Here is a 14,075-nt window from a genome sequence, read left to right as displayed (position 1 = left end):
CCAAAAGATTGCCTGGCCAAGCGCAGTGCATGCCCAGCCATGAAGCCGTAAGCTGTAACGGCCGGGTGCCCACAGTTGCTATGATGGCACCGCAGAGAGGAGCGAGGCTCCAGGCGCCCGCATCGCTGGACCGTGGGATAGGTGAGTGTCTGTTTATTAAAATTCATCAGCTACACTTTTTGTAGCTACTGACTTTTAATAAACCAAAAAAACGTGTGGAACTCCACTTTAGGTGGATGAGCAAAAAACTTTACCCATAATAACTTCCTTCTTGCAGGAGGCTGCAATTTTGCTAAAGACCAGAGCCCCTGAACAGCAGTAAATCATAAAGTGGAACTAAACCCATTGATTTGACAGTTTCAGAAAACAGTTAAATTCCTGAAATGCCGGGGTTGCTAACTGTCACATTTGCTTGTGTCCTCGACCAAACTGTCAAACCAGCAAATGGCTGGAGTCATAACTGATCACATGTGCAGCATCATGGCAGTTGCAGTTTAAACAGAGGCAGCTTCTTTGACTGTTAGGCCCCTTTCACACTGAGGCATTTTTCAGGCGCTACAGCGCTAAAAATAGCGCCTGAAAAAAAACGGCTTCTTTCACTCCAGTGTGAAAGACGGAGGGCTTTCACACTGGAGTGATGCTCTAGCAGCATGGTAAAAAAAAAGACCTGCTAGCAGCATCTTTTGAGCGGTATATTCACCGCTCCTACCCATTGAAATCAATGGGGCTTTGCGGCCATTTTTAACCCCTAAAGCCACGGTAAAGCAGCGCTAAATATAGCCCCCACCGCCCTAGTGTGAAAGGGGCCTAAAGGATAGGAGGCTTTAATTCTCCTTCGCCCTCACCAGTGCAAGTCTAATCCCATAGAGGAATAATCAGATGGGCTGGTTAGATGAGCAATGAAGGTACGGTCAGCACTACCCTCTCCATAAGAACAAATCACACTCACACAAGGTGTTATTTTTGTGTAACTGTCAGATAATGGAGCTTGAAAAACATCTTTCAGCCACCAAAGGGGTGTATTTACACCTCTACATAAAGGCTATAATGTGTGTTTACCGTTTGTGTGAATTCACATTCTATTTGTGTATTCTTTGTGTTGCGTACACGCTATTGTACATTTAAAGGAAACCATGTCCATGCTGCTGCTGAAGTCAATTTCTGCTACAATAACACAAAACCATCCAGCACAGTCCTTTCTGCTTTTCTGAAATGTGCCCCCCAATTTCCCTATGCTGCAGTGTACAATACTGACAACCCTCCTTTACTTTCCTTCAGCTGCAAAGTCCACCATGTTGTTCTGTACAGTACAGCAGTCCTCTGTATTTACAGATGAAAACTCCATCCTAATCCTCTGCACAGTAAAGCAGCTGAGCCTTCCCTGCTAATCTGCACAGTATAACACCCTCTTGTAATGTTTAGCAGCAAAGTCCTCCCTGCAACACACAGCACCAAAGTCAACCCTGCTTCTCTGCAAATTACAGCAGCAAAGCCCATCCAACTTTTCTGCACAGTACAACAGCAAAGTCCACTTTGGTCCTCTCTGTTTACAGACAGAAACCCTACTAATCCTCTGCACAGTAAAGCAGCGGAGTCTATCCCTCTATTCTGCTCAGTATGACACCGGTGCCTAGCCTATTCTTCTGCACAGTGCAGCAGCTACCTTGCTACTCTAGACACTACGGTAAGGCCTACCATGTTTCTCTGCACATCACAGCAGTAAAGTCTACCCTGCTATCCCACACAGTATAGCAATAAGGCCCACCATATTCCTCTGCACAGCAGCAAAGTCCACCCTGCTTCTCGCACATTATAGCAGCAAAGTCCACCTTTGTTCTCTGTACAGTCCACACTGCAGTGCGCATCAGTAAAGTCCCCCCAGACCTCAGCTGACGCAGAAAATAATGCTTGTTTTTTTACAGGATGATCTAATACAGAGCAATGCACAACTTAATCCACAGTTCCACAATCTTCGGTCTTGGCCCTTCTTGTCAATGCAATCTCATCTCTTACAAGTGGTCACCACTGGTCCACCATTGTAACCATTGTAATATAGAAGTGCTTGTCCACATTCAGAGACTGTTGGAAGTATTCAAGCGGTCCAATTGAAACATGGGCAACAGAAACAAAACACTTACAGACCCACAAGACCAGCAGAACTGGGGACTGCCTACAGCTGAAAGGAATTCCTGAAGAATTTTTCACCCACAGATGGCATGAGATGAAGCCTGTACATCCACCTGGTAAAACCTGGAGGAAAAGTGAAGAGAACACCAGGTGGCAGCCTTGCAAATCTTGAAAACAGTAGCTGATCCTGAAAAACTCAAAGCATTTGCAGATCTAGTAAAGTGCACCTTAACAGGAAAGGGTTGAAACCAACACCTTAAACCATAAATGTGGATGATCTGCCTGAGAGACCAAGAAATGACGGAGCAAGAAACTTGGGGATCATCAGTAATGACAAAGAGCCATTCCTAAAGGAAACAGCGGCTTTGAGGTGGACACTCACAGAAGGAACTACATCCAACAGTGGAGGGGGTTTGCCTTCTGATGAAGCTGAAGCCATACAGAGGGAAGGAAGAACAAGTCCTATTTGAAGTGAAAGGGCAAACCACCCTACGAAGGAAGGAGGCTCTAGAAATCAATACAACCTTGTCCCTGTGCACATAAAAGGGAAGTATAAATGGATACATATTATAGAGTATACAGTGCTGGAACTAGCTCCCATCAAAAGCGGGAACATGGGTAAATCCAGCCACAATACAAAATAAAAGCTATAATATATATATATATATATAAAAACCAAGGGCTTACCTCACTGTACATTCATATAAATGTCCCCATCTATTGCACCATATAGCAGGCAAAGCCTGCTTTTCATAGTCCCCAACCTGGTGAGTCAGATGCGTCATGCCTGACGTCTTAGCTCGGGCTTGAACCCCTCAGTGCGCGTGCACGAATAATCACTACAGAAACATTATGTTGTGCAAAATACAAACTAATAATAGTACCAATTTTGCAGATTTAATTATTTATTTTGGTACTAGTATTATTTTGCATAACATGTTTGTATAATGTTGTTCTTTTCCTTTATTTGTGGACCTGTGGGGGGGGGGGGGGGGGCGTTTACCCTCCAGAGTACGCTGTCACTTTAAGGACCTTTCATTTTGCAGCCCAGTGTCGCGTTGTGCTCCTTTCCTTTTCCCCTTGGCAGATGTGCGATTTTCCTGGTGTGGGGATCATTCCCGAGGTCCTCTGGAAGCGCCCCCACACTTGTGCAGGTCTTAGCTCGGCCCGCCCGACCCTTTAGCTTGTGATACCTGCGATCACGCGCGATTATGTTGCACACTGTGGGGGGTTAGGACCGGTGACCTAATGCACGGCGCATCTGACTCGCTGGTTGGGGACTATAAAAGCAGGCTTTGTCTGCTATATGGTGCAGTGGATGCCGCCTGCTCCAGGGGGAGGACATTTATATGAATGTACAGGGAGGTAAGCCCTTGGTTATATACATATAGCTTTTATTTTGTATTGTGGCTGGATTTAGCCAAGTTCCTGCTTTTGATGGGAGCTGGGTCCAGCACTGTATACTCTATAATGTGCATCCATGTATGCTTCCTTTTTCTCTATATATTTTTTAGACCTCATGCTCCAGCTCTGTGGCTTTAGCCTAATCTGAGGTGTTTTGCTGAGGTCTGGTATTCATAGGGGACTAGCAGTTTGGTCCCACCTTTCATCCTCTACTCCCTCTGGATCTATGCCAATCTAATTGGTTTAGTAAGATCAGTTACTTGGGTACCTAGATGGCGATTCTCCCCTTCATTCCCCCCTTTTCCTTTGACCCACATCCTTTCCTTTGCCTTGTCCCCCCCTCTTCTTCTTTTCCTCTATATTCCCCGTTCCTCTCCCCCCCCCCCCCTTCCATCGCCCAGGAGTCTGTTTACACACTATACAATATACTTTTTATTATCTTAGTCACTCATCCACATGTACGTGTCCCCCACAGCTGCTGTAGGGGAATTCTCTGGGTGATGCCTCAACCTTGGCTGTATGTGGTGTCCTTTTCGGTAAGTGACAGCATCCTCTTTGCCTTTTCCCTAGCATACTGGCAAATACTAATTTCAGACATTCTCCTCATGAAGCGGTAAAGTTCCATGAAACATGTTGAGGAATACATGATCTGTGTGGACCCACTATACTTCTGTCCCCCTAGGGGGGCATATCAAGTACTAGTGACACACAGGTACTTTTTCTGTATATTTTTAATATTGTTTGGGCATGGAATTTGTTGAACATGTTATGATGTATTGGGATATCTTATTTTATCTTTTTTTGTATCAATAAAAATTCAACTTTTTATAAAATCATCTGTGTAAACTGTCTAAACTGGAACCGACATAGTCCATTCTTTCCTTGTTCATGGAGCACCAGTAGGGGACTGGTCTCCATTTCCACTTCTCTTCCAATAACTTTTGAATGATGGTGCCCCTTACTTTACACAATTTATATGTTTTGAGGCCTAGTCTTTCCCTTGCTACAGAAGACTCACAAGGACTGCATGGAAGTCTGCTAAAGCGTGCAGTGACACAGGCAGGTTGGAAGACATGAACCAAGGAAAGACTGAGATCAGTTTTCTAGCATGTAGCCCCTGGAAACCATCTTCAGGTGGCCTACTCACAAAGTGAGTCTTCAGAGACAGGGTCATACCTGTGCCATGGCTCTGGACCCCAAAAGCATTCTTTGACTGTCACAGTACACAAAGCCCAGTGCCCAAAAGACACATTCTAGGCTAGCCCAGCAATTGTGTAGTCCATCATGGTCCAGGTTTGGCTTCTAAAGCTGCAGAGGAGCTACTAATCCAGATGGCTGCATATACTGACCAGCTCAGCAGCTAGTGGCAGAACCTTTATTGGAGAAAAAAGGTTACACTTTTCTAAGCAGAACAGAGGCAAGGCATCAATCAGGGACACTAGCAGAAACTGAGGCTTGCTAGAAGTAGGATGGATTGTACTTGGCTGGCCAATTTTTTTTGTTTTCCAGTGTCCAAATACTTCTGTAGATGACAGTATACCACCAACAGTCTCTCAATTCCTAAAGAAAACTATTCTCAGGTAAATTTTACAATAAGCCTTTAAAAAGTCTGCTTACTGAAATAGCATTATAGTTGCCTTTGAGAACTACCTGGTTCCCAGAATGTCACACAATATCACATATAATTGCTCAGTGATGTGTAGAAGTTTTTGTGCTTTGTTGTTCACCAGAAGTATCAAGGAAAGAAGGAAATTTGACTAAATTTAAATTCAGAATCTTGGAGTACAGTATAGAGCACAGGCTTAATACTCAATAAACTTGGGTTATAGGCTACATTAAGGATAGCCGAACACTGGCAAAAGCTTTGCTGGGCACACTCTTCCTCCCCATCCCTCAGGCGTACTCCTATAACCCCATGACTTCCATGAGTCCTTAGGTTTTTAACAAGCAATGCAGGAATGGGGGGGGGGGGGTTGTTCTGTGTCCAGTACTGTACTCCCGAGTTACTGACTTGAGGAGTAATTAAAAATTCCTATGAGCAAAATTCTACAGTACAGGACATAGGTTGGATGTTAATAGGCCCTGGGATGTCCCCAATAAATGAAACAGAGAGGCGGGCACAGCAAGGCAAACAGAACCGTGTCAACAGGCCCAGCAAACAAGCCAGGGTCAAAGATCTAAATCGGAGAAAGTCTTGTAGCAGTCGAAGGATGCATTAGCAGAAGCCTAAATATCCACCTGGTAAAACATAGAGAAGGTATGAACTGAAGACCAGTTAGCAGCCTTACAGAGCTGAGCAGCAGATGCTTGATGTTGGAAAGCCCAGGAATTGCCAACTGATCTGGTGGTACAAGTGTGTATAAGTTTTTTCCATTTTTCATGTTTTTTTCTGTTTTTTATTAAAAACTATTTTTTGAAATACAGAAAAAAAAATGAAAAGATCAATAAGGGAGTACCAGTATTACCAATCTAGTCATCACTGCGTATGTCACAATGTTCATAAGGGAATTGCAGATAAAAAGGGAAATGGCAACAGAGAGTGTAATTGAGTAACATAACAATGGGAGTGAAACATGCCTGGAGTAAAGCTGGACAAGCATAAAAAATTCAATGCACAATATCACTGTAATACCTTGGGGTGCAGTGATAATATACACCTTGATAGACTCCTAAAACCGAGGTGCAAAAATAAAATAGGACGGAGAAAATAACTAACAACTGCAAAAGATAAAGAAAAGAAAAAGGGGGCACATGGAGAAGGAGAAAGATTAAGTTGAAGGAGACAGGAGATCGAAGATATAAGAGAAGGGATGAAAAAAAATAGGAGGGAGGGAAAGGGGTACAGGGTAGGGAGAAGGGATGACCACCAAAAGTCCAATTATCAAAAGGTAGATCCAATATTTCAGGTTTCTACTTTGCGTTTTCTCTAGGAGATTCAGGTTTTATGGCACCTTTAAAAAGTACTCCGTTCCCTGGCCAAGAGGGACTCCATATGTTCAATGTGACCTATTTTGGGGGCCCATTCTAAGAGCATAGGAACCTGTGGTGAACACCAATGGTGGGGAATAACCGTGTGTGCAGTGAGGAGAGAATATCATAGCATGCCTCTCTTAGTGAGTTTTATGCAGCCTGGATGAAGAGAGAGGAGTGTCACCTGTTGGGAATTAGAGACAGGGATGTCTGAAACCTTAGCGTACAAAGAAAGAATCTGGGCCCAAAATGCCTTGATGGGAGGACGTCCCCACCATATACAGGCGCATCTCATAAAATTAGAATATCATCAAAAAAGTTAATTTATTTCAGTAATTCAATTTAAAAAGTGAAGCTCATATTTTATATAGATGCGTTACACACAGAGTGATATTTCAAGCATTTCTTTCTTTTAATTTTGAGGATTATGGCTGTTGAAAACGCAAAATTCAATACCATAGAGAATTAGAATATTACAGAAGACCAATTAAAAAAAAAAAAAGATTTTTAATACAGAAATGTTGGCTTACTGAAAAGTATGTCCATGTACAGTATAGTATTCACTCAATACGTGGTCAGGGCTTCTTTTGCATAAATTACTGCATCAATGCTTCCTCTTGACAATACCCCACAGATTTTGCTGGCCAATCAGGCACAATGATACCATGATCATTAAACCAGGTATTGGTACTTTTGGCAGTGTGGGCAGGTGCCAAGTCCTGCTGCAAAATGAAATCAGCATCTCCATAAAGCTGGTCAGGTCAGCAGAGGGTAGCATGAAATGCGCTAGAATTTCCTGGTAGAGGGCTGCGCTGACTCAGGACTTGATAAAACATAGTGGACCAACACCAGCAGATGGCATGGCTCCCCAAATCATCACTGACTGTGGAAACTTCACACTGGACCTCATGCAACTTGGATTCTGTGCCTCTCCACTCTTCCTCTAGACCAGTGGTGGCGAACCTTGGCACCCAGGATGTTTTGGAACTACATTTCCCATGATGCTCATCCACTCTGCAGTCTACTTACGCAGTATGGGAAATGTACTTCCAAAACATCTGGGGTGCCAAGGTTCACCATCACTGCTCTAGACTCTGGGACCTTGATTTCCAAATGAAATGCAACATTTTCCACAGTCCGTAATGATTTGGGGAGCCATGTCATCTGCTGGTGTTTGTTCACTGTGTTTTATCAAGTCCAAAGTCCATTTCACTAGCTGTAAGCCATAATCATCAAAATTAAAATAAAGAAATTACTTGAAATAGATCACCCTGTGTGTAACACATCTACAGTTGTATGCAGCACTTGTTTCTTTGTTATTTTTATTCACAAATCCATTTTAGCGCAGGAGTACCCACTTTTATACATGTACAGTTGTACTTATAAGTTTACATCCCCTGGCAGAATATATGATTTCTTGGCCTTTTTTTAGAGAATATGAATGATAACACAAAACACTTTTCTTTCACTCATGGTTATTGTTTAGCTGAAGCCATTTATTATCAATCAAATGCGTTTACTCTTTTTAAATCATAATGACAATAGAAACTAGCCAAATGACCCTGAAAAGTTTACATACCCCAGTTCTTAATACTGTGTACTGCCCCCTTTAACATCAATGACAGCTTAAGTCTTTTGTGGTATTTGTGGATGAGGCTCTTTATCTTCTCAGATGGTAAAGCTGCCCATTCCACTTGGCAAAAAGCCTTCAGTTCCTGTAAATTCTTGGGCTGTCTTGCATGAACTGAAGGTCTGAGATCTCCCCAGAGTGGCTCAATGATATTGAGGTCAGGAGACTGAGATTGCCACTCAAGAACCTTCACTTTATTCTGCTGTAGCCAATGGCAGGTCGACTTGGCCTTGTGTTTTGGATCATTGTCATGTTGAATTGTCCAAGTACGTCCCATGCGCAGCTTCTGCAAATGTTTCTCCAGTATTTTATGATAACGTACTGCATTCATCTTGCCATCAATTTTCTTTTCAAATTTCCTGTGCCTTTGTAGCTCATACATCCCCAAAACATCAGCGATCCACCTTCGTGTTTCACAGTAGGAATGGTGTACCTTTTATCATAGGCCTTGTTGACTCCTCTCCAAATGTAGTGTTTATGGTTGTGGCCAAAAAGCTCAATTTTGGTCTCATCACTCCAAATGACTTTGTGCCAGAAGGTTTGAGGCTGGTCTCTGTGCTGTTTGGCATATTGTAAGCGGGATACTTTGTGGCATTTGCGTAGTAATGGCTCTCTTCTTTAGCGACTCGATCTTGCAGCCCATCTTTCTTCACGTGCCTCCTTATTGTGCATCTTGAAACAGCCACACCACATTTTTTGAGAGAGTTCTGTATTTCATCTGAAGTTGTTTTGGGGGGGGTTTTCTTTGCATCCCGAACAATTTTCCTGGCAGTTGTGGCTGAAATTTTTGACCGTGGTTTGGTTTCACCAGAACCCCTCATTTTCCACTTCTTGATTAAAGTGTGAACACTGCTGATTGGCATTCGCAATTCCTTGGATATCTTTTTATATCCCTTTCCTGTTTTATACAGTTAAATTACCTTTTCCCGCAGATACTTTGACAATTTTTTAGCTGTCCCCATGACTCAAAATCCAAAAACATCAGTGCAGCACTGGATGAAAGATGCAAGGGACTGTCAGGAGTCCAGAAACTCATTGACCTTTTATACACACAAACGCACTAATTACAAGTAAACAGATCACAGGTGAGGATGGTTACCTTTAATAGCCATTCAAACCCCTTTGTGTCCACGTGTGTGTATGTTATCAGGCCAAAATCACCAGGGTATGTAAACCTGTAGACATCATGCCAGTATAACCAATTCAGCTGGAGAAAGTCATATGACGTGAACCCAGGGACAAGTGGTTAAAAATGCTCCCTCTCCTAACACCTTTTGCGAACATATCTAGGAAAGATATATATATATATATATATATATATATATATATATATATACTTACCTATTTTCAGCCCGCTCTGGTCCAGTGACACGATCCTCTCTGTCATGCAGCAGCAACTGCAGGGGAGAGGAGGAAGCGCTTGACAACGGCTAGTAAAGCATGGAGCAGTGACGTCACCCATAGGCTCCTATGGCCTATCTGTTAGCTCTCCCTCCTCTCCTCTGCAGTTGCTGCTGAATAAAACAGGGGAGCCAGGTCACATGACCAGAGCTGGCTGAAAATAGGTTGTATATACATTTTGTTTTCACAGGTTAGTCAGCATGGGTGTTAGGAGGGGAGGGAGTATTTTTAAGAATAGTTTAGTTCCTCCTGGAATTTTACTTTAACATAATCGAATTACTGTGCATTAATGTTTTTAAACTCCGGTTTCTATGTAAAGTGTACAACTATACGTGTACACAGATGCAGTCATATTCAATTATTGCATATGCAGGCCCTACTTTGTAAAGCCACACATTGGTTGTGCTTTAGTGCTCCTTCTCACAATAAAGTCTATGACTTGGCCAACCTACTGTAATTTAAAAAAAAAAGTACTTCCAATGTGGCGTACTTGCATGATCCAGTTGCCAAATGATCATTGTATAAACTTTCACAAGTTCACATTGTCCATGTTTGTGCCTTTGGAAAGGAAAAGGGGGAGCGCTATGGTGTAGCTTGCCTGTCAGTGTGTTTGGTCAGGAAAATCCATCTAGCCGAATCAGGCCATACCTTAATGTCTATAAGGACTAAATGGTATTTAAGAGCTGAAGGTCCCAGGAGCCGCACATCAGAACAAGACCCTCTGTGTGTGAACAAGTGGCAGTCTCAGCCTGAACCCCCACCAGGCCATGCGTGTTTCAGTTTGCCCACCTGAGCGTCACTATGAGTAAGCTTCGGTGGGCAGAGTAAAATGCATTGGGGGCATGGCCAGGCAGCGGTCCAGGCTAAGACTGCCACTTGTTCACACACTGCAGTTCTTGTTCTGATGTGTGACTCCCAGGACTTTCAGCTCTCATCTACCATTGTCAGGAGCATGGGCAGGCTTCTTCAGGGTCAGCACTCACAGCAGCAGGCACAGGACTATATTCCTTGCAGCCTGAGCTACACACCATGGATTCGCTGTAAGGACCAAATATCAGAAAGGAAAGTTATTGCACTAAGCCACATAGAGCTCTATGTTTAATACAATAACAAAAATATAGAAATGCAACAATGTAAAATTACAAACATTGTAAAAATAATTTAGGGCAAATACTGCAATTATAATTCAAAGCATGTTTACTGAAAATAAAGTACACTTTCAATTTAGGCACCTTTTCAGACAGAGCAGACAACATCAAGTGGATCTGCCTCCCCGCTAAGCAGGCGGATGATAGCTTCATGTCCGCTACCCCATGCAGAGTGGACACAGACACAGCCTACTCTTCCTATGGGGCAGTTGGATGGAAACTGATCGCCTGTCCGTTTCCATCAGACTGTCATCCAATCCGATCCCCATCCGTCCAGCCGTTTTTGGCGGACCAAATCAGATGGTGTCAGCGGACACATGTTGGCCCGATATCCGCCACTCAGTAGAAAGTTAGGCATGGTCCGATCGGGTCCGCCTGAAAAACTGACAGGTGGACCCGATCAATCCATCAGAGTGAAAGGGGCCTTAAAGGAGAACAATAATAAACATTATGGTTTGAGTGGTCTATATACTTCAAATAGACAATCCAATGTATGTATTTTTACAAATACCTTTTACTTTAGTTATTACTAGTTATCTGTGTTGACTGAATTAACATGGGGGCTTGGGCTACACTAACAAATCAGTCTGCTGGCCTACCTGTGGGGCCTGTACACACAGGCTTTTATTTGTTTTAGAACTGCATTTATCTCCATATAAGTCAAAGGAAATACAAAAGTAGCGTGATGAAGGCTGATGCAGCTTAGAACAGTCAATTGCAGGTCAATTTGCCTGAAGGCAAATGTACCTTTTTCAAGCTACGCTGTCCTCTGCTCTTGTATATGAAACACACATTGTATAGCAGCATTAATCAAATCTGACATCTTAAGCCCTGTAAACATGGCCAGAGTGTCAGGAGACATCTGCCGGTGTCTTGTCAAATAGTGTCCTCCATCAGATAGTGTCCCCTGCGTACTTCGCATGTGCAGTACACAGGAACACAGATTCCGAAAATTGCCGAGGATGAACGGCGCCTGCGCCGTGAGTCCAGGTTCTATCCTCACTATCCAAGTGGACATAGAGTTAGAATAAAAAAGAGCCGAGCGGAGCGAGGCCGAGCCCGAAGCGTGGCGAGCGAAGCTCGCCCGCGAGGGGCCCTCTAAAATTCACAACCCTATGTCCGCTTGGATGGTGGGGCTACCACCTCCACTCACGGCGCAGGCGCCGTTCAGCTTCGGAGATTTTCTGAAGCTTCGTCTGCTCCGTACTGCGCATGCGCAGTACGGAGCGGACACCATTTGATGGCCGGACTCTATTAGGCAGAACACCGGTTCAAAAAATACCGGCCGACATTCGGCCCGTGTGTATGTGGGTCTGTCCTAAATGGAAAACCAGCAGCCAACCGACTCCCGATCAGCACTCTCAGCCAATGGCAGAGAGCCCTGATAGGAGTGTTCTGGGGGGGGCGTCCCCTGTAAGAACACAATAGCTTAGTGGGGGAGATAGCTGGATTATTAATAATTATGTTAATTAATTAAATATATTAATTATATTAATGTCAGTGATGTACAGCAGGTCTGCTTGTATTTCTATGTAGTACCAAACGAAAAGCTTTTAAGCATTTTGAAAATGGTGCAAGGTAATCAATAAACTATTCTAATCAGTTTTGTTGTTGAGGAGAAAACCAAAAGCTTTAGACCTGGTTCACACCTATGCATTTTTGGTGCTTTTTTTTTGTAGAAAATGCATTACAGTCCATTTAACATGGTTTCCTATGGGACACGTTCAAATCTATACTTTTTTTCAGCTACTGAGTTTTTAGAAGGGTCAGGGACTTTTTTTAAATGCAAAATGGTGCTTTTTTGATTCAATAGTCTTCGATGGAGATGCTGCAAATGTAGTGCATTTATGGTGCATTTTTGATACGTTTTGCCTTCTTTAATTTGCCCAATAAATTGGCCAAAGAAAAAAAAGCATAAAAACGCATCACGTGAAAAACCTGTAAAGAATTCACTGTAAAAAGCACTGCAGAAACAGATCAAAAGCAAACTGCATAGGTGTGAACCAGGCCTTAAAGGTGAGCTTAGTGCACCAGTAAATAAGGTGCAAGCCAACATTGCTATCACATATTTCCACCAGCAGAACCAACACAGATACCCAGTTCCAACTATAAATGAAGGTACTTAAATATATATATATATACACACACACACACACACACACACACACACACACACACACACACACACATACTCTTTCATGTTAGGCACACTATAAATAAAAACATTTATGATAGCCGTACTTTCTGACTTGAATGATTTCAAATTGGTTGTTTTGAGTCATTGCACTTTGCACCACCTTGTTAATAAAACCAACATAAATGAAGCTTATTGCTATTGAAGGTCTTCCTTCCCCATAGGGGAATGACTAGATTTACCCAGCCAAGGTCAGTTCAGACCATGTCCAGGATCAAGAAGAAGCGGTTGATGCAGGCATTTGGTCCTCATAGAGGTTTAAGGAGGATACAGAATCAAAAGCAGACTTGCACATCACCTTAAGCCAGTCGCCAGAGACCTCTACAGCAGAAAAGTTTAAGGTTCACTTGTGTGCATCTTCTCCAGACAGCTGGCCCAAAAGTTAGCAAGTCTGTTATCACGATTTGCACAAAAGTCAGTAAAATCCTTGAGCAGACGATCAGCAAATCGCTCATCCCCTGTGCCACTGGACCGCCAGGTTTTGGTCAGCATAGTATTATAGGCCCAATGATAACCTATTCTTTCTTCCCCAAACAGACTCTGAGTTGATGAACTGGTGGAATTTCTTCTCCGTCTCTGCTGACCTGAGGCATATTTCCTTTTTGAATATGGCAGCTGTAAAAATACAGTACCTGTGAAGTAAACATAAAAATCAGTTTTTTATTAGAATCCATGTATTATGAAAAGTAAAAATTAAGGAAATAACGGGCTTCCAGGTGCCAAAGTTAATCCCGAGAAAATGGTGAGTACACAATATTTTATAAAAGGAAACACGTGGAGACCCTTGATCACACTCTGAATCTCTGCCCTGTTTATATTTTCATTTATGTCAATGTATATGGTCACTACATTTATTGCAGTTAGGTAGTAAAGGAAAAGCACTCCTCTGATTGATCATTATTGGAGTGATCCCAGAACTTTGTATTTACAATACAGGTTTTTATGCTGTACACATTTTTAATGTTATTAGCAATACAGGTTGTGTACCTGCCATTTTCTCAAACTTTGTACCTGAAAGTCCGTTATTCCTTCCATTTTTTGCTTTTCATATTTCCTTTTGGATGTGGTGGCATAGGTGTCATACCATGACTCCTTTTTATATCTCAGAATCCATGTATTAGTTATTAGGCGTAAAACAAGCAAAGAAAAGATGCAAAGAAAAATAAAAAAAATGATGAGGAACATATTTTAGACTTTGCAG

At 42.7% G+C, this 14,075-nt stretch overlaps 1 protein-coding gene across 5 annotated transcripts in view; it reads right to left on the bottom strand.

Annotated features, from left to right (window-relative positions):
• Window positions 1-7,976: 7,976 nt before the first annotated feature.
• The window catches only part of DEPDC5 (DEP domain containing 5, GATOR1 subcomplex subunit), a 168,179-nt gene continuing 162,080 nt past the window's right edge, over window positions 7,977-14,075 (bottom strand). For all 5 annotated transcript variants that reach the window (XM_077461520.1, XM_077461522.1, XM_077461523.1 and 2 more), the window contains one exon: window positions 7,977-13,506. In XM_077461520.1, the coding sequence (XP_077317646.1) occupies window positions 13,211-13,506 (296 nt within the window). In that variant the 3' untranslated portion in view covers window positions 7,977-13,210. The remainder of the gene's footprint in view (window positions 13,507-14,075) is intronic.

This window comes from Lithobates pipiens, unplaced genomic scaffold, assembly GCF_037356315.1.
Source record: "Lithobates pipiens isolate NorthernLeopardFrog02 unplaced genomic scaffold, aLitPip1_a1.2 Scaffold_3, whole genome shotgun sequence".
Taxonomy (NCBI): Eukaryota; Metazoa; Chordata; class Amphibia; order Anura; family Ranidae; genus Lithobates; species Lithobates pipiens.
Note: the sequence above shows the minus strand (reverse complement) of the source record. Positions and strands in the feature narration are given on the sequence as shown.